Source organism: Gigantopelta aegis, chromosome 10 (assembly GCF_016097555.1).
Source record: "Gigantopelta aegis isolate Gae_Host chromosome 10, Gae_host_genome, whole genome shotgun sequence".
Classification (NCBI taxonomy): domain Eukaryota; kingdom Metazoa; phylum Mollusca; class Gastropoda; order Neomphalida; family Peltospiridae; genus Gigantopelta; species Gigantopelta aegis.
In genome coordinates, this window is record NC_054708.1 from 20,619,196 (window position 1) to 20,643,740 (window position 24,545).

The 24,545-nt window shown below is 36.4% G+C and overlaps 1 protein-coding gene across 1 annotated transcript in view; it reads right to left on the minus strand.

Annotated features, from left to right (window-relative positions):
- The window catches only part of LOC121384354 (methyltransferase-like protein 24), a 76,958-nt gene that overhangs the window by 36,496 nt on the left and 15,917 nt on the right, over nucleotides 1-24,545 (minus strand). Inside the window, exon 2 of the mRNA XM_041514715.1 lies at nucleotides 1,312-1,403. Coding sequence (XP_041370649.1) covers nucleotides 1,312-1,403 — 92 coding nt within the window. The remainder of the gene's footprint in view (nucleotides 1-1,311; nucleotides 1,404-24,545) is intronic.

Sequence of the window (24,545 nt, forward strand, 5' to 3'; positions counted from 1 at the left end):
TGATAGCTATTGCAAATCATGTTTTTATTAAATTTTGCTTTAACATTTAAAGACTACACCTTCAACTATATGCTCATAAATGATTATAGAAAATAATTTTATCTACAAATAGAAAATACATTTTTATTGGAGAATCTTTATCACAAACAGAAAGAAAGAAAGAAATGTTTTATTTGACGACGCACTCATCACATTTTAATTACGGTTAAATGGCGTCAGACATATGGTTAAGGACCACACAGATATTGAGAGAGGAAACCCACTGTCGCCACTTCATGGGCTACTCTTTTTTTTTTATCACAAACAGATGTTCACATACAACTTCTAATATAGCACCTTTAAGTGGTTGCAAGATTGTGTAAATTTCTAATGTACTTATATTGAATTTTTATTCACTAAATATACTGGTCATAATTAATAATTTATGCTGCGATTCAAAATAATCGGTTAACTTGCAGTTTTAAATTAAAAGTTTGTTTAAGGGTAAATGAAATTGACACATATCATCAAAATGTGTTATAGTTTGTTCCAATAAAGGTCACAAATCTCCTGTTTACTGACATCTTTATTTCAATTTCAAGAGTAAACACCACCTTGTACATCAATAAGAGTCCAAACAAGTAAATGCTAAATTAGGTAGAGTATCATTAAATAGGTATTTACAAAATATTTACTTGTCAGTTTAATATGAAAGAAATAATTGACGAAAATAATTTTTATTCTATTCCCGACACTACTTTAACTCGTCCCCACCGCCCGTTGATAAAGTCTCGGTCCTATATCAATGTAATAAACAACTTGTAATAAAGTCTGTTTCCACAAAATCTGTTGCAGGTTGCTCACCGTCGCATATCGACGCAGACCAAATAAATTGTCTTTAAAGGGACAGACCCTAGTCTCAGACTGTGAAAATGCACACTAAGTTTAGCTAATCTACAAACCTGTAACACATTTGGATAAACTGAGTGAAACATCAGTCTGTGACTTTGAAATGGTGAAATAGCCTCTAAAAATAGTCTAAAACTCAACTCCTTAACTGTTACTTCTCAGAGGCAAGTGCATTTTGTGATATTAAAAACCCCAAGATGAAAAAAAAAAAAAAAACCCACTTCAAATGTATTGTAATGGATAATCTAAACAATAAAATATATGTAAAATATGACTTCAGCTATCAAAAATGGTTCTAATAGTAAACAATATACCTTAGTGTTTAAAAACTAGGGTGTGCCCCTTTAAGGAAACATAACCTCCGACGGTCTGCGTCGGATCTGTCCTGCTACAGACTTTATGGAAACCAGACTTAATACTCACCATATCCAGCAGAGGGAAGAATACCAGGAGGACAGCCCCGCCGATGATACACAGAACAAGCACCTTGACGTAACGTCCGTTCATAATACCACCTGGAAGTAAAAGTTCAAAAGTTAGTTTATTTTCTTCAACGATACTACTAGGGCACACTGATTTAGTAATCATAGACTATTGGATGTCAAACATAATTTTGACATATAGTCTTAGAGACGAAACCCGTTACATTTTTCCATTAGTAGCACGGGATCTTTTATATGCACCGTCCTGTTTTTGCATATAAAGTTATGCCCGAGTTACCGTAAGTTTTCTTTTATTTAACAACACCACTAGAGCACATTGATTTATCAATCATCGGCTATTGGAAGTTTTGTTTTGTTTAACGACACTAGTGGAGCACATTGATTAATTAATCATCGGCTATTGGATGTCAAACATATGGTAATTTTGCAATAGTCTTAGAGAGGAAACCCGCTATTTTGTCCATTAGTAGCTAGCGATCTTTTGTATGTGTCATCCCACAGACAGGATAGCACATACCACGGCCCCTAATATACCAGTTGTGGTGCACTGGCTGGAACGAGAAATAGTCCAATTGGCCCACCGACGGGATCGATCCAAAACCCGACAGTGGAAAGAGTTTCGAATGTTCCCCAGATATATAATAAGCTTAACCCTAATCCTGATCCTAACCCTAATCTTGACACTAATCTTAACCCTAATCCCTAATATATATATACTCTTCAAAAAAAGTAGGGGAACTCTAATAAGAATTAACAATTGCCAAACTTGTAAGGTATATTAGCTGTGGGGAATGGTTATATGATAATAGTGAATTAATTACAACCGGTAGTTCAGTATTACAGTAGGTTTTATGACCACCAAAGATCTTGAAGGACGATTGGGGTCAAAAGGGAAATTTTAAAGTTGAAGGTTTTTTCATCAGTAAATCGCAAATTCAAACAATAAAAATGACTAAAAACAAAACAAAAACAACTGTATGATCAACAGAATGAAAAGGATTGACAGAAATAATGTTCCACAGTGATTAATGGACCTTATATATTGTATAAAACTACTGGAAATTTGGAACTTTTCCCATTCAGCAAAAGTTCCGAATTTCCCCCCAGTTCTATGCAATATACATCAGGATTAGGACTGGGATCAGGATTAGGGTTTGGATTACTATATATCTGGGGGAAATTCGGAACTCTTTCGAACAAAACAAAATGTAGCTGGTTTCCTTTCTAACTGGGTGGGACGTAGCCCAGTGGTACAGCGCTCCCTCGATGCGCGGTCGGTGTGGGATCGATCCCCATCAGTGGGCCCATTGGAATATTTCTCGTTCCAGCCAGTGCACCATGACTGGTATATCAAAGGCCGTGGTATGTACTACCCTATCTGTGGGAAGGTGCATAATCGAAAAGAGTAGCCCATGAAGTGGCGACAGCGGGTTTCCTCTCTCAATAACTGTTATGTCTGACGCCATTTAACCGTAAATAAAATGTGTTGAGTGCGTCGTTAAATAAAACATTTCTTTCTTTCTTTCCTCAAGTTCTTCACCATTCGTTCGCGACTGTGTCCAATGTAAGCGGTTACTGTTTTGAACAAGGTGAAGTCAAGTTGATCAAAGCGAAGTTGTAGCTCACTTCGCCCATTTACACGAGGCCAGTTATGATATGGGCTATCCCCAAACAATTTTTCAAATGTCAGAATGATAAAATATTTCACACACCCAATAGCTGATGATTAACATAAAAACAAAACAAACTTTGATTCCAATTTTACACAAATACCTTACCGGTTTTCGAATAACGTATGTCTTTCTGTCTGGCTGTCCACAATACTAACACAGATACAACATGTTGCGAGCACACAGGTGCCGGGTAATAACGATCGAAAGACGTCGGTGTAAGCTATCAATGCGTACTGATCAATAATTCTTTTATGTACGTGTGTTGTTGCGAATTTGTTCCTTGGCAATATTGACACAATAAGCGTTACTTGTATTGTAACAAAGGGTTGCACACCACCTATAAGTCTTCCAAGCGTATAAATGAGTTATTTAACGATGCACTCAACACATTTTATTTACGGTTATATAGCGACAGACATGGTTAAGGACCACACAGATATATAGAGAGGAAACCCGCTGTCGCCAATTCATGGGCTACTCTTTTCGATTATGAGCAAGGGATCTTTTATATGCACCATCCCACAGACAGGATAGTACATACCACGGCCTTTGTTACATCAGTTGTGGAGTACTGACAGGAACGAGAAATAGCACAATGGGCCCACCGACGGGAATCGATCCTTTTTTCTCTCTTTTTACTCCAGAAAATAGCATACACATCTCAGGGTTTAATTTCTATAGTGTTTCATTTGTTTATAAAAAGTAATGCCCCCGACCCCGTCTGATTTTGTTTTCCTGTTACTGTACCCGGTTTCATGTGATGGCATTCCACACTTAGAAATGCCGTTACTTGGTAAATAACAATGACTAATATTTTCCAAAGACTGGGCTATTTACGAGTGTATACATCAAAGGAAACTTTGCCATAGCTAGTAACGATAGTAAAAAGGGCGGGGTGTATTTCAGCGGGAAAGCGCCCGTCGTCGTCCCAGAAATGTTGTTTGAGATGGTATGGGTTTATAAATTTAATAAAGTAAAGTTTGTATAATTTAACGACGCCACTAGAGCACATTGATTTTGTATTTTAGCATCGGCTATTGGACGTCAAACATATGGTCATTCTGACAGTTTTTTTTAGAGGAAACCCGCTGTCGCCACATAGGCTACTCTTTTACGACAGGCAGCAAGAGATCTTTTATTTGCGCTTCCCACAGGCAGGATAGCACAAACCATGGCCTTTGTTGAACCAGTAATGGATCACTGGTCGGTGCAAGTGGTTTACACCTACCCATTGAGCCTTGCGGAGCACTCACTCAGGGTTTGGAGTCGGTATCTGGATTAAAAATCCCATGCCTCGACTGGGATCCGAACCCAGTACCTACTAGCCTGTAGATCGATGGCATAACTACGACGCCACCGAGGCCGGTATAAATTTAATAAATTAATATGTTTTTATATGAATTTTATCTTTATTCATTATGACGTTGCATGCCAATTCATCGGTTCCCTATTGACGCAAACGGACAATAGTCAAAGTAAAATGTATAATGTGTTGGTGCACGCACACCAGTGCGTTTAATTTGAATACTGTAAATTGTACAGTAGTAGGCTACTAATAGTAGTCATGACCTACTTTTCCGTGATCACGTGACCTTGAGCCTTGGTGTGAAGGTGTGTGACCTTGGTGTATGTGACCTTGGTGTTGGAAGGCAGTGACTTTTGTATCTTTGGTTTGCAGGTGCGACGTTCACTTTGAGCAAGAGCACGTATGTATTCCATCTAACATATGCAGACAACTAGCGTTTTCTTTTTGTCTTTCTTGTATGACGTGAAATACCGACGCGTGCCCGTCTTAAGCAGCAGAATAAATCCTATATTCGCCTTTATGGTATGCACACTAACCCTCAAAGTTTCTTTTTTGTTTAGCGACATCACTGGAGCACATTGATTTATTAATCATCGGCTATTGGATGTCAGTTTTAGAGAGGAAACCCGCTATCTCTTTTCCATGAGTAGCAAGGGATCTTTTATATACACCATCGCACAGACAGGATAAAACATACCATGGCCTTTGGTATACCAGTCGTGGCGCACTGGCTGGAGCGAGAAATAATCCAATAGGCCCACCGACGGAGATCGATCCAAAACCGACCGCGCATCGAGCGGTCGTTTTATCACGGGGATACGTCCTGCCCCTAATAACCATCAAAATCTGCGACTGTCAAATTACAAAAACACACTTCACCACTTAACTGTTTTTATTGCATTTAACTTCACAGACGAAGAAGAGTGAAATAACGCCTGTAACAATGACAAACAAACATCAATTTTGTTGTATAACACGTATATAAAATGGACACACATTGGATTTAAAATCAATGGCAACAGGTAAATGTTATTAGTGTTCATTTCTCTTCAAAGTAATTTTCTCTTCAAAGTAATGCATATACGTGAGGAAGCGGGAGTACGTGTCTTTAAATAACTTCCATTGTAAAGTCTTCATGTTTTTTTTCGATGGCATCTTGGGACATGTTTTTTTTCTTCGTAGCGTTTCTTCTTACTTTCGAAATAGTCATGATTGATGTCGAATTCACGTTCCACTATCAGACGTATGCCTTCGTTTCCCTCCTCGCAAGTTTTAAATCGCAAGTGTCACTGCAAGTCGCTCCCGTCTTTAAAGACCAGCCCACACGTATTGCAAGACTGCATCTTCTTGACTTTTTTCAGATGGGGTTCTACCTCATCATCTTCTTCGTCTTCACTTTCTTTGGCGGGTATGCCTGGTAGTTTTCTCTTGAATGCGTCCCTTTGCATCATTTGCACGTAGAGCTCTTTCTTCGACGGTGGTTGCAACTCTTCTGAGACATTCGCCAGGTCAGGTCAGGTCATAGCGTTTTACGTGCACATTCAGAACAAGCTGTTGTAGTGCACGGTTGTCGTGGGCACAAGAGCCGGCCTTGGCCGGCTCCTCCGTCCATGACAGGAAAGTGGGGGGGGGGGGGGGGGGAGGAGGAGGGACCGCCTGCACTGTCAGGTGCAAGGGTGCACCAGCAGCCCGACCAAGTCGGGACATTCGCCGTTACGTTCGTGCTTTTATACTGTTCAGTCACGCCTGTTTCTAAACCATTAGGTCGAAGGCGCCAATGTTCGGGCGTGGTTGGTTTCAAGTCCACCAAGAGATGTCCATAGGGCCTGTGGGTAGCTTCCTCAAACCGTTGCATGAAATGACGAGTGTTTTTTTTGTTGATACATCTGCCGTGCCAACGTCAGAACTTGCTGCTTGTCAGGTAATGGCAGTTTCTTCTTTGTGTCTGGTCCTTACTGTAATAGAGGTTCTGGTTGATGGCAACCACCGAGAGGTTTCTGTGGTGACTTCCTTCCGTGAACAGGTCGGTAATGCGAGAATCTATGTTGACCATACACATCAAGTTGTCCAACACAATACGATTTCTGACTCTGGGATTCAAATAACGATCCTTTTCCAAATACTCAGGTATGCCTTGAACAAATTTCACTCGAACGGTTGCCCCAATGATGTTGTAGAGGGGTTGCCATCGTTTGTAGAGCCACATGATGCGTTGAGGCGGTAGGAAGATTTTACCATTCCTTAGCCGTTTGTGTACCAAAAATGTCTTTCTACACGAAGCGAGTCCCGACACGATCATGGTGGACGGATGTATCAATCTTAGGGGATGCTGCTGCTGCTGCTGTTGTTGTTGCTGTTGTTGTTGCTGCTGCTGCTGCTGGGGAGGTTTATTTTCAGATTTCAAGAGTCCATGTTTATTTCGTATGTGCCGAGTTAGGTGGAGGGTCCAACATTTTTTTGGCAAATGTGACACTGATTCATGACTCAACTTGAAATGACGTTATCTGGCCCATGTGAGTGCTTCTGCCGTTTCGGGGCTTTCCAATCCGTACCATTTTGTTGATGTTTTTGTTGTTGTTGTTTCCTTTTCAGATCGGCCTTGGCTTGGTTTGTATAAAAATTGTTTTACACGTAAGCATTTTTAGCTGCATGAAGTTAAGTTGTGCGTGTATGCGCAAGCTTGCAGATGTGAGTCTCAGTGGGGTTCACCACGAGTAATGAGCACTTTAAAGTTGCATGATCAAAGTTGCATAATGATAGCCTCATAGTTTTTGCTTTTAAATTGATAGATTTTCTAAATTACTAATGAACAATAGGCTCTGTCATTCTAACCTTGACCCCTTACTTACTGTCAAATGTCTATAACAAGCAGACAACGCTGTTTACAGGCTGGTATTTTTTTATTTATCATAATTCTGGACAAATTATTTTTAACTTTTAAAAGATGAAAGAAATAAAAAGTACCTTTGTAAAATATATCATATCAATAAATTACCGTTGAATATGTTTTATTTATTGTGTACGATGCCAAAACAAGAGTCCAAAAAGTGACTGTCGTCGACCTTAACTTAGGCCTACTTTGCACGTAAAAAAAATAATATATGGGCCAATATATATATTCTCTATATTGTGCACTTTCAAGAAAGAAAAAAATCTATTATGGTGATTTCAATTCATGTTTTTCAACAAAGTAGTAGATATACTTCAAAAAGGGGCTGAAAAAAATGTCATGTCCACCCCTTGGATCCGCAATTAAACTTTTCCCACGTCACGAACGAGTTTATTATTGGTTTAGGCAATATGAAAGATGACGTTTGGATGTCTTTTGTTTGTTTGTTTGTTCGTTCTGTCTAGACAACTTTCACCCCTAAATAATAGTCAGTTGGACAGGCAGTCATTTGTGTGTGTATGTATGTATGTATGTATGTATGTATGTATATATATATATATATATATATATATATATTTTTTTTTTTTTTTTTTTTTTTTTTTTTTTTTTTTTCTTCTAAACTGTAGAGAAAATATTATGTTGAATTTGAAAAAGATAAAATTAAAATATTGTACAGTCCGTAAAATATAATTTTAAAAATAATACGTTTGATAACAGGGGCGAATCTATATATTTGTAAAGGGGCGAGGGGTGTCAGAATTGTAAACAGAGCCATTTGTGTTTGTGCAAAGCAAATGAGCCGAGGTCCGAAAGGGATCCACAGAGGTCCGAAGAGACGTGTTTTAGGACAGTTTAATGTAATAATAATAATAATAATAATAATAATATATATATGGCAGCTTTAAATGTTACAAAATAAAATTTTGTTTTAATATTTTAAGACAAACCACCAAAGTGAAATACATGTACAGTGGACTCTGTCTAAACCGGATTCTCTGTAATCCGGATCTCTGCGTAAACCGGTCCATTTCTAAAGCCCATCCAGCTACCGTTTATCTCTTAGGTATACATCTCTGCATAATCCGTACTCTATCTACTCCGGACTCCGGATCAAAAATCAAGAACGAAAGAACCGTTCATGCATTAATTACCTCCTCTGTCTACACCGGTTTGGGATTTGACTGAACGACGGGCTGCTTAATTAGTTGAACAATGATCATCACTTGCCGAGTAATCAGGACGCCATCGCAAGATCAAATACAAAATGTAATCACACTCGTGTGAAGTTTACTCTTATTGCGGTTGGCCGTGAGATCTGGATTTTGTATTCAAATAATTTCGTACGTACGAATAAATAATGTTTTAGGAAATAAAATGAAATTTAACCTAGTGCAAATATTAGAACGACCAGAAACACGATTTATATACAGCCACTAATATTTTATGCAGAAAAATATATTTGATATGTAATTACAATCGTAAAAAAGTCTCTGTTAGTGGATAACATCTTAAAAATTGCAGCAAACTCAGGAATGTCCCTTTAAGTATATTTTTTATGTCTGTGAAATAATCGATTGCAAGTCTGGCTTGTATGACTGTATTTCCCAACCATCCATGGGTGCATTTTAAAATGCAATATTAGGTTATTCATATAAAAATAGATGTCCATAGAGCATATAGAAAAAGTGGTCAGGTTAATTTTCGCACCCACCCCCACCCCCACCCTCACCCCCACCCATGCCCAGACCACGGTACGGTCCTGCGTTTAAGGGGAGCTGGTAAAGGAAATAAGTACTGGGAAAAAATATTGTTTCGTTTGTTGTTGCATACATTTGCATATATCACCAAATATGCAGACTCGTCTTAACTGAACACTATCAGCCTATTTGAAAAAATAAATAAAAAATTAAGTGGATCCAAACAAAAAGAGGTTGTTTTTGTTTAACGACATCACAAGAACACATTGATTTAATAATCATCGGCTATTGGATGTCAAACATTTGATAATTTTTACAAATAGTCGTCAGAGAAAACACGCTACATATTTTTTCCTAATGCAGCAAGATATCTTTTATATGCACTTCCCATATACAGGAACGCACATACCATGGCATTTGACCAGTTGTGATGCACTGATTGGAACCAGAAAAAAACTCCAATCAGTTGAATGGATCCACCGAGGTGGTTCGATCCTAAGACGCAGGCACCTCAAGCGAGCACTCGACCGACTGAGCTAAATCCAGCCCTGAGTGGACACAGGTAACAAAACTGGGTGTCACTGGATTAATAAAAGGAGTTAATTTGTTAAACACTTTACAGAAACCAAAAATGGTACTATTTTATGAATTATCGAAGTGGATATAGCAATTGACGTGTGCCACTAGTTGTGGTCGAGGGCACTCTTAGATTTACGTCTAACTTTACTCGTAAGTTACGTCTACACTTCTTTGTGAAATGCTCATCAGTCGTAGATTAAGGTTCTTTCAAAGTCCCAGACTCTTGTTTTACTCTGTAGTATTAAGCTTTATCCAGATGTGCTACAGGTTTGTATATAGACAGGTTTTTCCGATTGATGCCCAGCAGTGTCGACAATGCAGCTGGGTGCAATTTCAGTATTATTACTTTCTTGGAACATTTGGTAAAAGCAAAACCAGTCTCTTAGATAATTCAACCTCATTTAAAGATTGTATATTCATATCAATGTCGATGGAAATCTGTGAATGATTAAAAACATAAATAATAAAGCACCTATACACGCCAATACAAAAACATAGCGAATAAATTAAACCAGTGGCGTAGCGTGGGTGAGGCCACCGGGGCGGTTGCACCGGGCGCAAAATTCTACACTGGTGGACGCAATACTTGCCACAGGTTAGGGGACACAATACTTGCCTTGCCCCGGGAGCCTTGCCCCGGGCGCTGGCAACCCACGCTACACCACTGAATTAAACACACGCAAGTAAATAAGTTTGGTGGTTATTAAGTGAAACTTTACTGAATGCATCCTAAAATATAGAAAAATATTTCGGTTTTGTACGTTTGTAGAAAACGTGGTGTCACGTTTCCCTACAGCGACGTGATGAACGATAACGTGTTTACAGACGCCGCAATGAATGTTTTGCCAGCAACTGCGTCACACAAGTTGACAGATTCGGCGGAGGGACTGTCATGATGTGGGGAGCCATCTCATACACCGGCAGAAGTGAACATATGTTCCTACAAGGCAACTCTTTCAGCAGGACAATGCCAGGCCGCATACGGCACGTGTAACAATGGATTTCCTACAGAATGAGAACATTAATGTGCTGCCATGGCCATCAGTATCGCCATATCTCAACCCCATTGAACATCTATATGACGAACTGAACAGACGTGTACGCCAGCGTGATCCGGAGCCTCAGGCGCTTCCGCAACTGTCACATGCACTGCAGAAAGAATGGGCTAGGATTCCACGTGCCCGGATTAAGAGACTCGTTCAGTCTATGCCAAGGAGACGTCACGCAGTGATTGCTGCTTCTGGTGGCCACACAAGGTACTGATTTCAGCGCCCTCGTGCGACGCTGTTTGGTGACGAAAACGCCTCGACTGCCGTTAGTCCATAGCAAGAACATTGTCACATACCCATGTCAAATTTGACTGTGATACGATCATAAATAATGAAATTATGCCACTTGGTATTAAGAAGATAATTCCATGAATATTTCGCCTATGTGTTTCGTTTTCGACAGAGTATATACATATATATATATATATATATATATATATATATATATATATATATATATATATATATATATATATATGTGTGTGTATGTGTGTGTGTGTGTGTGTGTGTGTGTGTGTAACAGTCATCCTCGACATACATACACTATATAGATATTCATACATCAATACATACATACATACATTTTTTGAAGACTTAGGTAAATAGTTTTGCGAGATATCTATTCATATTACTGTTATCAAGCGATTTGTTTGTTTCTAGGAAAAAAAAAAAAATTCCATTAATCATCCACAATATTCAACACTAAATCACCATGAAAACGCGCCTCTGGTTAGTCATTAAATGTTCTATATACTATAATACTAGTTAATTACAAAACGAACCCATTTTGACACTTACTGGTGATGCTCAAAACAAGTACAAACAAAACAGGAGCATATGGGGAGAGGGGTCATCTGATACCACCGTCCGCTGAGACTAAAATACTGTTTTAAAGTTCAATATATTAGGCTATACAGGTGTCCAGGGAAATTATATTTGCTTGCGTATTCACGTGTATATACATACATGCTTTATTATTTACGTGTTTAATTATTAACTCACTTGCACCAACTTTGATATGAATCTACAATCTTTAAATGAGGTTGAATTATCCGACATACTTGTTTTGCTTTCAGAAAATGTTCTAAAAAGGTAATAGCAAGCGCCAGCGAGCGCTTATGACAAGGTGAAATAACCTAAACAGACCCATATGTAAGGAAAATAAAATTTTGTCGAAATGTCAAAACGGAAGTGAAATCGCGTTAAAAAACCCCAAAATCGAAGTAAATGAGTAACAAATCTGCGACAAATGCAAAAAAAAAAAAAAAAAAAAAAAAAAAAAAAAAAAAAAAAAAGGCTAAGTAATCTTATCATCCATTAAAAGCTTTTGTAAGAGATATCGCTGGCACTATAATTTGTGATATCTCCTGCGATATTCACTGCAGGAGATATCGCGTCTTATAATCTTGATTGGTCAAATTTTAATCACAAGACAATGTTTTGTTACGTCACTGTGTTTGTTTCAGCGCTAAACCTACCATTAGTGACGTCACGCCACTGCCGTTCTGCTAGTTAACGAGTCTATCGCTGACATTCAACCCACATTACTGACATTGTTTACAACTGTCGCAAATGAAAAGAATGATAATGGATGATAAAAAGAATACCCCCTCGTGTATTGTGATATCATAATTTATTAGCACTCGTTGATAAAAGGATACTTTTATGAACTCGTGCTGTTAAATTATGACATCACAAGACACTCGGGGAGTATCCTCTGTTTACTTTCGTAAATACCGTATGATCGGGATCGTGTTGATATATTTTTAGAAAATACATTCGATACATTACCGTGCAAAACAAGAATGCATCGAATTTTTTAAATAGGATTTTTACGAGGAAAAAACATGGCGAATTCTCATATGCATTTTGTGGGTGATGCGATTTTTAAAAAATATAAATCAAATCAGTTCATTCATAAATACATGAATGTGTTTTGCCACGTATTGTGGTCTATTAATATATGAACAAACTAAATAATATGACAAACAAACGAAACGTTACGGAATGTTTCGGCATGATTCGTAAACACATTTTAGTTGACGATAATTTAAACAAACACTAATGTAAATAGTACACAGCCTAAATCATATAATTTTTTTCTTCAAAAATTTCTTTTTCACAAGGAATCTGACAATATTTTTTACCCCATCGATTGACTTCCTTTTCTGTAGGCCTAAGTATTTAATATATGAAAAATGCGATATTTAAACCTCGGATGCACGATGTTAACATTATTAATATTACATTCTGATCCATCTCGTGTCCTAACGTCGGTACTTAAATAATGTTTTTAAATTAACAACAACTAGTGCAACTAAAATGGGTTAACATTCGAACTATAATATATTTTGCTATCTAGCTTAAAAATGTGCGTTAATCACAAGTGATTATTTGAAGCAACACTAAATTACTTTGAACTAACGCTGTAAAGGAAAAAAAAGAAGAGAAGTTTTATAGTTGACGACAAAACAATGTTACCGATCAAAATAAGTCTGACAAATTACACGAATTTCCTAATTCATCGCTGATATCAAATCTGAACACTATTTTTTTGTCCTTGTATTGTTCAATTATTTCTATTGATGGTCAAAGTTCATAAATTGTGTTTATAACCCTTTTGCTTAACGCTTCTTTGACTTGTCTTGGTAACACATCAACTAAAATGACGGCAGCTGTCAAATTAAAAAAGTAACTATAAATGAATGCCGGTGATTCTGCAGAAATAATAAAATACCATGTGCCAGAAAACTAGCGAAGTATATCTGTAAGTAAGATTAATCATTGCTGTATTGTTACTTTGTCAATTACTAAAACGTTTATCAAAACAACACTAACAATAGGCCTACAATTAACGATGTTTAGTCCGTCCTATTCTCTTACAAAAATGTCTTGTAAATAATTTCAGTTTGGTTTCACGTAAGAAGAAAAGTAAGTGTGGTTTTTTTGTGTGTTTTTTTTGGGTGGGGGGCGGGGGGGGGGGGGGGGGGGGGGGAGAGTATGCCTATTGTTTTGTTATTTCCAAAACACTTTTAGTTTTCTTCTTACGCCAAACCAAACTGAAATTATTTACAACAAAACAAAAAAACCCAAAACAAAACAAAACATTTTCGTATATTGGTGGGACGGGCTATACATGTAGGTGTGTCCATTACAAAATAATAGTATATACATATATATGGCGCCATTCAACGATTACGTAACGCTTTAAAATCCGTACCACGTCAACAATTACGATAAATTACTCCTTCTTTTAATTACCAATATATAAAAGTTTGTTTTATTTAACGACGTCACTAGAGCACATTGATTTTTTTATCTTATCATCGGCTATTGGACATCAAACATAATATGGTCATTCTGACACTGTTTTTTTTTTAGAGGAAACCCACTGTCGCCACATAGGCTACTCTTTTACGACAGGCAACAAGGGATCTTTTATTTGCGTTTATATTAAATACTGAAAATGCAATCCGATGCAATGGCTTCACATGTTATTATTTCTCGTTCCAGCCAGTGCTCCACAACTGGTGTAACAAAGGCCGTGGTATGTACTATCCTGTCTGTGGGATGGTGCATATAAAAGACCCCTTGCTGCTAATCGAAAAGAGTAGCCCATGAAGTGGCGACAGAGGGTTTCCTCTCTATATATCTGTGTGGTCCTTAACCTTGTGTCTGACGCCATATAACCGTAAATAAAATGTGTTGAGTGCGTCGTTAAATAAAACAGTTCTTTCTTTTTCTTTCACATGTTATTATTGTGCAAGTTTCAATCCCTTAATGGCGGACCGATCACGTGATTGTAAACATGGCCACGCACAGTACTTTGACGTCACTGGCCAATAATCCCGTCTATAGGCCCTAAAACCGGCCTCGGTGGCGCAGTGGTTAAGCCATCGGACTACAGGCTGGTAGGTACAGGGTTCGCAGCCCGGTACCGGCTCCCACCCAGAGCGAGTTCTTAAGGGCTCAATGGGTAGGTGTATGGCCACTACACCCTCTTCTCTCTCACTAACCACTAACCAACTAACAACTAACCCACTGTCCTGGACAGACAGCCCAGATAGCTGAGGTGTGTGCCCAGGACAGCGTGCTTGAACCTTAATTGGATATAAGCACGAAAATATGTTGAAATGAAATGAAATATAGGCCCTAAAGAGTGGTTTCACGTGACGTCACAGATCGGCTGTCCGCCATTGTGGACAGTGTTTATACGAACAGCAATACCATGCCAGAGGTGCAGGGAAACTATTTTAAGGCCAAAAGAAAAAAAAAAGAGTTGGTGATCGTCCCCGCCCATACCTGAAAAATGCGCCCGCCCCTAAATTTATTTTATTTTTTATTTTGTTAAAAACTGTTAAAATGCGTCACCATCACCATCACCAGGTCCATCTGGCGGCCAGTGAAGGAACTACAACACTGAGGCGCATGCGCTGTTGGCTGTTACTCCCGCAAACAAAATGGTCTCCAGGGTTTTGTAAAGTTGTTCACACACCCCCCACACATCAAAAGGACGATCACCAACATTTTATTTTTATTTGGCCTAATGTTGAGGGTTGTCACAATCGATCACAGACAGAAAAGAAAATAAGAAACATTTCAACATACTACCAGCTATTACTAGAAATCAATGGAAAGAATGTTAAAATCTCAGCTCTGAGCTACGACAGTTGTTATTGATGTTATCTGTCTGTCTGTTTGTTTGTTTGTTTGGGGTTTTTTTTCTATCTGTTTGCTGACACCAGCTTCTTTGGTAATATGCAATAAATTTAATTAAAATCGACATTGTGGCTTTCAAAGTTGAATGAGAACATGGACAGAAAAAATTCATCAAATGGTCGAATTTGTTCAGAACATTTTATAAATAGTAAGTATATGCACTACTTTTGTTTAATGTTGGGAAATATACCACCTGGTCCCTACCCTATTATATTGATATATAATAAAGAGGGAACCTAACCCAGGCGCGGATGCAGGATTTCAGAACGGGGGTTGGGGGTCCAAATGTGATGATTGATGTCCCCTTTTACACAGAACAGTTAATGTAATCACGTTTCCCCTTAAAGGTTATGGTCAAGGGAGGGGGTGGGGGGTGGGTCCGGACCCCTGCCCTCCCCCTGGATCCGCTACTGTAACCATACATTTAAAAAAAAAAAAAAAATAGGCCTAGCCAGTTAAGAAATATCAGTCAGGGGCTTAATTCAACCTTGCGATCTCGCAGTGCAATGCTAAGGTTGACGACTTTCAGTTTTTGGACCCTTGTTTTGGCATCGTACACAATAAATAAAACATATCCAACGTTAATTTTGTGATATGATACATTTGGCATATTTCTTTCATCTTTTATAAACTTTAATTGACATCAATCCCCCCCCCCCCCCCCTCCCCGCAAGGGTCCATATCATGTATATCATTAGGATGGGTAGGTCGTATAAACGATAAATATAACACTGAAAACTGTTGCTTTCTGTCACATGTTTCAACGTCCCAGACTCTTGTTTCACTCTGTTGTAACTTTATCCAGGTGTGCTACAGGTTTGTAGATGGAAGCGAGGAAACTAAACTCAACGGTCGTGTCGTGTAGCGTGTACATTGAAAAACCAGTTGTTAGCTGCGAGTGATTTTTTTTTGTAGGACAGACGGCATTCGACAGAACAGAACAGAAACTTTATTTACTCTCAGGCCGTAAAGAAACGACTTCAGTGTTCGGTCGCTGATGACTGCCAGGGTTCACAGTGAACGGGTCGTAGCTTGTAACACGACCGTCCAAGTTGAATTGCGCTGTCTAATGTGATCTAGGGCTTGGCCAAGCTTAGTGTCCCATTTTTAACGGGTTGAAACTGGGTTCTGCAACTTTAATGCAAGTCGTGTGTATCGACCACGACATTCAAACACATTGACCGAGAAACAAAATTATTCAGGGATGCATTGGACAATTCGCCATATTTTGATGTGATGAGTTTTAAAAAAACCATAACCGTATGGACTCTTTATTTTTGTAGGGGGCCAGGCTGATTTTTGCCCGATTTAGCATTACTGCCAAACAGCTATATAGGGTTGCAAATGAATCGCTACGCAATTTTACATGGATTACAACTAATATTGTGGGTAGAATGATCGAACTATATGGTGAAAGGTGTTCAGGCCAGTTACTGTATGTGTTGCATTTGAGGGGTATTCAAGGTAAAATATTTAACATTTTAAAAGATATGTATGAAAAAGTAAAAGCTTGTGTAAATATTGTTAGAACATATCACTTTACAACATCTAGTGGTGTCTGTCAAGGGTGTTTGTTAAGTACAGTTTTGTTTATAACTTTTATTAATGATCTATAAATGAGATGAATAATACTAATCTTACACGGATTTTTGTGAATGAAAATATTAATGATATACTAATGCTTCTCTTTGCTGCTGATGGTGTACTTATTGATGGTACAGTAATAGGTTTGCAAAAAAGGCTTGATGTGCTAAATAAGATTTGTGTAAATGGGGATAAGAAGTTAATGTTGATAAATGTAATATAATTGTATTTAGAAATGGTGGGTTCTTAAAACGTAACGAGAAGTGGTTTTATAAGGGCGTTCAATTAAAGGGACTTTTGACGACTGTAATTAGATATCTGCATAAAATATTAGTAGCTGTATATTAAACGTGTTTCTGATCGTTCCAATATTTGTACTAGGTTAAATTTCATCTTATTTCCTAAAAAATATTTTTTTCATACGTACGACATTATTTGAAGACCAAATCCAGTTTGGGCTTCTTACAAATATTAAAACGACCAGAAACACATTAAATATATAGACACTGATATTCTAAACAAGAAAATATATTTAATATGTAAGTTTAATCGTAGAAGTATTTCATTAGTCGGAAACATCTTACAATGCAGCAAACTCGGGAATGTCCCTTTAACAACTGTGTCATATTATAAGTATCTTAGTATAACATTATTTTCTCTTTTGAATTGGTCTAAGGCTTGCGAGACTTTATCTATTCAAGCGAGAAAAGTCTGTTTTCCTATTTTTACTTTATTTAAGAGATACCCTACATTATCATATAGTATTGTGTAGAATATATTTGATACTAAAATAGCTCCTATTTTACTATATGGCTTTGAAATATGGGGATTTACTTATCGATAATGTATTAAAAAAGTACAAAGTAATGAGTGTTTGACTCGTTGAGTAAGTAGCTCAACATTTATAAACTGCGAATTGGTTGTTTTTAGACAGAAGCTAACACGTGAATTATTTACACGAATCAACTCTAGCGAATGCCTTATACGCTAAATATATTTCATTCTTTTGTGTTGTCATTTCAAAGGAAAAGTGACACACCCTAGCTTTTAAACATTACTGCGTAATTAGTTACTATTAGAGTCGGCTTGAGGTTTTTATTTTCATAATTAAAATCAAACAGTACTTATTTTTATTGATTATATTGTTTATAATTCAAATCAAACAGTACTTATATTTTACACTTCAAGTAACTTTGTGTACTCCATATTCACAGAGCTGTCATCTCTCAAGTCTGTTAAAATCTGGCGAAACAATGATGTTACAGGTTTTGGAATATAGCTCAATTGTAGAACAGAACTGGTTTTGTTTCCGTCGAGTGAAGTTCTTATATTTTATTGTTTAGATTATCTATCATATTAAAAAAACAAAAACACCCAAAAAACAAAACAAAACAAAACCGAACGTGTACGTACCTATGCGAATTAACGGCTATGAAAACCAGCTTTGGTCTCTTAAGGATATTTCAACGTCCCAGACTCTTGTTTCACTCTGCTGTAGCTTTATGCAGATGTCCTACAGATCTGTAAATTGAAGTGAGGCGTCATGTAGCGGGTAAATAGAAAACCCAGTCGTTTTGCTGCGACATATGGCCTCAGATTACAGTTATCTTCCCATTTGGTTGTCGAAAATCCGGAAGTTTGACCGCGCAAGTAGTCTGCTGTTTGACTGTGATTATTTCATGGCAGACAGCTATGAAGTGGCAACTGTTTGACTGAAGTGACAGGGGATAGCATGTAGTTTGTAAACATGTGTAACTTGTTGACATTGAAGACTTGTTTGTGGTAATTCCGGCCCATGCAAAAGTAGTGCTTTTTGTGTAAAATGGGTGTACTCCGGCCTGGTTTAGAGGGTGTGTCTGTTTAAACCAATATGCTGGGAGAAAGAGCTGGACAACAGGGGTTGTCCTTTTCAGGGTGTGTGTCCCCCATGCAGGCAAAGGTACATACAAAACTTCACGGGCCTGCTGATATTAATAAAAATGTTATAGCCACTAAGGCTATATAGAAACATATAGCGAAATTAATTGTGGTCTGAGGCCTGATATAGTTCACACATTACACCGGTTAAATGCTTGATTCTGATGAAAGTATTATAACCAGAGTTGAAATTACACAGACTGATTGTGCATACCACAAGGAATATGAAAACTAATTTATTTATTTTCTAAATATTTTATTAAATTAAAAAACATTTTTTTTGAATTTATTAAAAATTAAAATTAAAAGTTTCAACTTTTAAATTTCAATATCCTCCAAAATAGCATAAAATGACCTCTGATGTTACTACAGGTTGTTGCAATATTTTTTAACAGTTTTGAGCTAATAATTTGGTAAAAAAGAGCAAAAGTTGGATTTTGTTAGTCAATATTGAGATTTTGATTTTTTTTACATATTGAATTTTAATGAGTTTCTCAATTATTGCAATTGGACAGAAGATCTAAATATAATGAATATATCACTACTAAATGTAATTAAACACTTTAAATAAATAGTATACAGTTTTTAACAAGATTAAGTACTCTAATAATACATTTCACCTACATTTATGTAAATTACACACTTCAGTCATTTTCAAAAAAATGGTCTTTTATCCTTAGAAAATCTAATAGGCTAATATTCTATGCTGTCTGAATGTATTTATTGTGTTCAGTAATCAGATGCTGGTATACTTGTCAAGTTTATTGCAGAAAATGTGCCAAAAAGGTTAACATTTGGCTTGTAATACATATGGCAAAATAATCCATAATGCATATTCAGTGGTCATTACTACAAACATCCTTCCAATCAAGAAATACTACACTGAGGTATCCCAGACACTGGCACATGACTACACTTGTTAACAGTTATCACTGGAAACTGAAAAATATGGTGCAAGTACCTCTTGGTAGGATTTATATCAGCATTTTGTAACAAAATCTTCATTTTCAAAGTTGTCGTCAACAAAAAAAATATTATGGTGTATACCTAAGTAATATCTGTAGGGCATATTCATATTAATATGCATTTATATGGACTGTTTTGCCTTTTACAAAGTGGCTACATGTCTAATACAGTAAATGAAGTAGATTAAGTAAATACAGCAGGTCAAAATTGAATATGAGGCCTATCATGTCTAATTTTCCCTGAAATTAGTGTGTAAACATTTGTTGCAAATGGCCCCAATTTTGTGACTTTCACCATCCCTCTGACACATTTCTAATAATGTATCATGAATTCAGTCACCATATCTTTACTAAGCCTCCACTTATCATATCTAAAATGCAAAATTTTACAGTTTTAGATTTTTTTGTTTTTCAAAAATTTAAATTTAAGTTTAATATTTAATTAAAAATGAAGTAAAATCTAATGATTGATTTTTTTTCCTTTAAATATTTCAAAATCTTTCCAAGACAACACTGTGCAGATAGAACATATGTTGAAGAAAAAATAGCTGCTCATTGTATGAAGAAATTCCAAAATTTGATAAAGTTATTACATTTTGAAGTTGGTGTCCCTCAAGTTTCCATTGCTAAAATTGGCCATGGCAAGGCACTGTGGTAGGTGTTTTAACACAGCCTCTGTATACTCTCAGTTTAAAGGTGGCATACCGATACTTACCGAGCATTGCTTTAATATGTATATCATTGGAATGCATTAGTGTGAGCCAGTTTTTAGGGGAAAAAATGGACTGATAGGCCTCAGATTACAGTTATCTTCCCATTTGGTTGTCCAAAATCCGGAAGTTTCACCGCGCAAGTAGTCTGCTGTTTGACTGTGATTATTTCATGGCAGACAGCTATGAAGTGGCAACTGTTTGACTGAAGTGACAGGGGATAGCATGTAGTTTGTAAACATGTGTAACTTGTTGACATTGAAGACTTGTTTGTGGTAATTCCGGCCCATGCAAAAGTAGTGCTTTTTGTGTAAAATGGGTGTATTCCGGCCTGGTTTAGAGGGTGTGTCTGTTTAAACCAATATGCTGGGAGAAAGAGCTGGACAACAGGGGTTGTCCTTTTCAGGGTGTGTGTCCCCCATGCAGGAAAAGGTACACACAAAACTTCACGGGCCTGCTGATATTAATAAAAATGTTATAGCCACTAAGGCTATATAGAAACATATAGCGAAATTAATTGTGGTCTGAGGCCATATGTTGTTGGTTTTTGTTTTGTAGGACCGACGCCATTTGACACGTACAAGTTTCACGGGTTGAAACGAGGGTCTGCGACTTTAATGTAAGTCGTGTGTATCGGTCACGACAATCCAACCTTTTGACCGAAAAACCAAATTCAGGGGTGCATTGGACAACTCGCCATATTATGACGTGATGAGTTTTTAAAAAACATAGCCGCATGGACTCTTTATTTTTGGCTGATTTTTGCCCCATTTAGCATTACTGCCAAACAGCTATGCAAACGAACCAATTTCAATTCATTTATTAACCTTGAACATTTACAGTTCATCAATTATACATACAAATGCATGTACAACAATGACACAATGGAAGGTGTTGGCATGAAAAGGACACGGAGAATATAAATGCTTTTGTATAGAACTCTGTATATAGACTATTTAACTATCGATTCTCGTCTTTTAAACATTTTGAACAGATATTTCCCTAATTTACATAAATCATTTACATTGTTAGTTGATAGTAATTCTATCAATTTAAACATAGATGGATGGATTCTATAATATTTCTTGATATATCTATAATCACTGAAAAAGGGACAACATAATATCACACGAAACTCGTCCTCAGTTTCACCTATTTTACACAAGACACACAATCGTTTAGATCTACTTATGTTATGATAGCGTCCAACTTCAATAGCTAAACTATGTGATGATAATCTTATCTTTGTAATACATTTTTTTTTATATAGACTTGGAATAGGTTTCATCAGGTAATTTTGTAAAATAAGCTCTTTTACTAAATATTTATACAAATATGAACATTTGATAGACGTGTCCAGGAGCCCATTAAGACCTTGCTTACACTGGTCCATAATTCTGTTTTATTAATAACAAATGAAAATTATAGTTTAATGCTTCTTGGTTACACCACAGTTCATATAAACCTAATGAACACAGTATTTGCCTTATTTGTCTTGCCCAGTTCATGTACCACCGCACAGCTCTATACATTGTTTTTAACCTAACCTTTTTTTCTTTTTTTTTACCATTGTATGACACCCAATAGCCGATGTATTATTTGTGCTGGGGTGTCGTTAAACATACATTCAATTCCAATGCCCAGTTATTACCTGTATCACATTTTGATCTAAGTTCCACATATGCAGAGTACATGATACAATGCTTTGTGTTTAATAATTTAAACCAATATTTTATCATACGGTACTTACGAGTATACAAAAGGGGATATCTACCTAAATCAAAATATAACATAATAGTAGTAGTGGAACTTTTAACATTTATAATATTCTTACACAATTCTATGTGTAAATTCTCTATAGAGTTTGCCTTGTAAAACCCCCAAATCTCGGCACAATAATTCAAAATACTTGCTATGTATGTATCAAATAAAGACAAAGAAGACATATGGTTTAACATTAACTTGTTTGTATTTCTCTTTAATGCATATATGGCTTTTCGTCCCTGATCTGTCAATAAATTGATCGCATGCGTAAATTTACCATTATAATTAAAACCTAATCCGAGATAAGTAAACTGGTCTACAGCCTCCAGTAACAAATCATTATAATACCATTTTTCATAATCATATCGGCACCCAACCTTTCTGAAAACTACTATTTTCTTTTTTCCAACATTAAGACACAAACCCCATTTTATATTATAGTAATATAAAGTGTTTAACATTTTCTGAAGGCCTTCAGCCGTTTTGGAAAAAATCACCATATCATCAGCGTATAGTAATAAAAATAGACTTAGTTCCTTTAGCTCATAATCCGGACACATGTTATCAATGAATGCATTTTCTATATCATTTACATAAAAAGAATACAAAATCGGTGACAAAATTTCACGCTGCATTAGACCGATATCATTATTAAAGAAATGAGAATTAACTCCCCCTATACTAACACAGGATTTGACAGATTTATACATATTTTTAATAATTTTCAAGCATTTGCCTCTAATTCCGATTCTGGACAGCTTAAACCATAGGTTTCTTCTATTTACAGAATCAAATGCTTTTTTATAATCAACAAAACAAGCAATAAAGTCTAGCTCTATCCGTAAGGGTTTTTGTGATAATGGAAGATAAACTAAAAATTGCATCTGTTGTTCCCATACCTCTACGAAATCCAAACTGGGCGTCACTGATTTTGTCAAATTCCCCCAACCAGCCTAACAGTCTTTTATTAAGTACAGAAGTAAATAATTTACCGAGAGCACTAAGTAAACTGATACCCCTGTAATTATTGGGATCGGCGGTATTCCCCTTTTTAAAAACGGGCACAATAACTGCATCACTCCAAGCAGCAGAGAAAATGCCTGCATTTAAAATAATGTTAAACATATCTTTGATAATAGGAAACAGAAATTCTACGCAATTTTACATGGATTACAACTAATATTGTAGGTAAAATGACGGAAATACCTGGTGAAAAGTGTTCAGGCCAGGTCATTTTGCCCGAATGTTTTTTGTTTTTTTGTTTTTTTTTGCCCGAATATGAAGATTTCTTTCCTAGAATGGTGGAGGGCAGTTGTCCTTTTTGTCTGACTGATTGTGTAAAGAAAGCATTTATTTTTTATTGTATCAGTGACTGTCACAGTTGTGAGCAGATTTAGACTGCGACGAAATATACTAAGATTTTGCTATATAGCTATAAGTATAGCTATTTGTTAAGTATCAGTAGCAATGGGTCTTTTATATGCACCATCACAAAGACAGGATAGCACATACCACGGCCTTTGATATACCAGGTGATCTGACTGGAACGAAAAATAACCCACTGACAGATTTCCATCCCAGAACGACGAGCGCTAAACAAAACAAATAGGCATACCAAACAAACATATCAATAAACAAAATACAATTTTTGAAGTCTCTATTTTAACCCCAAACCTATATTCTGTGACGTGACAGTTACGCATTCCATTTTGTACTGAAAAACCTCCTGTTACTTATACGAGAAATGATGGATCTGTTAAACACATGTGTCATTTAACGTTGAAAGGTTTATTTTATTTAAGCACTTTTACCAAATTGCTAAACTGTTTGGTCTTAGTAAAAGTATACTGCATCGTTTGTCTTCGGTACGTAATAGTATAACACTTTGAAGTTCCTTTTTATCATTTTAAATGTATATATTTCTCCATTATAGTAGATGCTAATATATTATTATTAGAAGCAGTTACAGTGTGATAAGTAATGGATTACTAGCAGCATTAATGTGATATATACATATACATATACATAATACATAATACATAATACATATACATATACATATACATATATATATATATATATATATATATATATATATATATATATATATATATATATATATATATGTGTGTGTGTTCTAGCTAGGATTTTGATGGGGCAGGGCGCTAATTTAATTGTAGGTCATTTTTAACGCGAAAATCTTATTTTGGAGGCAAGTTCTGGATATAATATATATATATATATATATATATATATATATATATATATATATATATATATATATATATATATAACAAAATTACATTTTGAAAAAATATAATAATAAAACTACTACCAACAGTTCACTTATTTAATAATTAC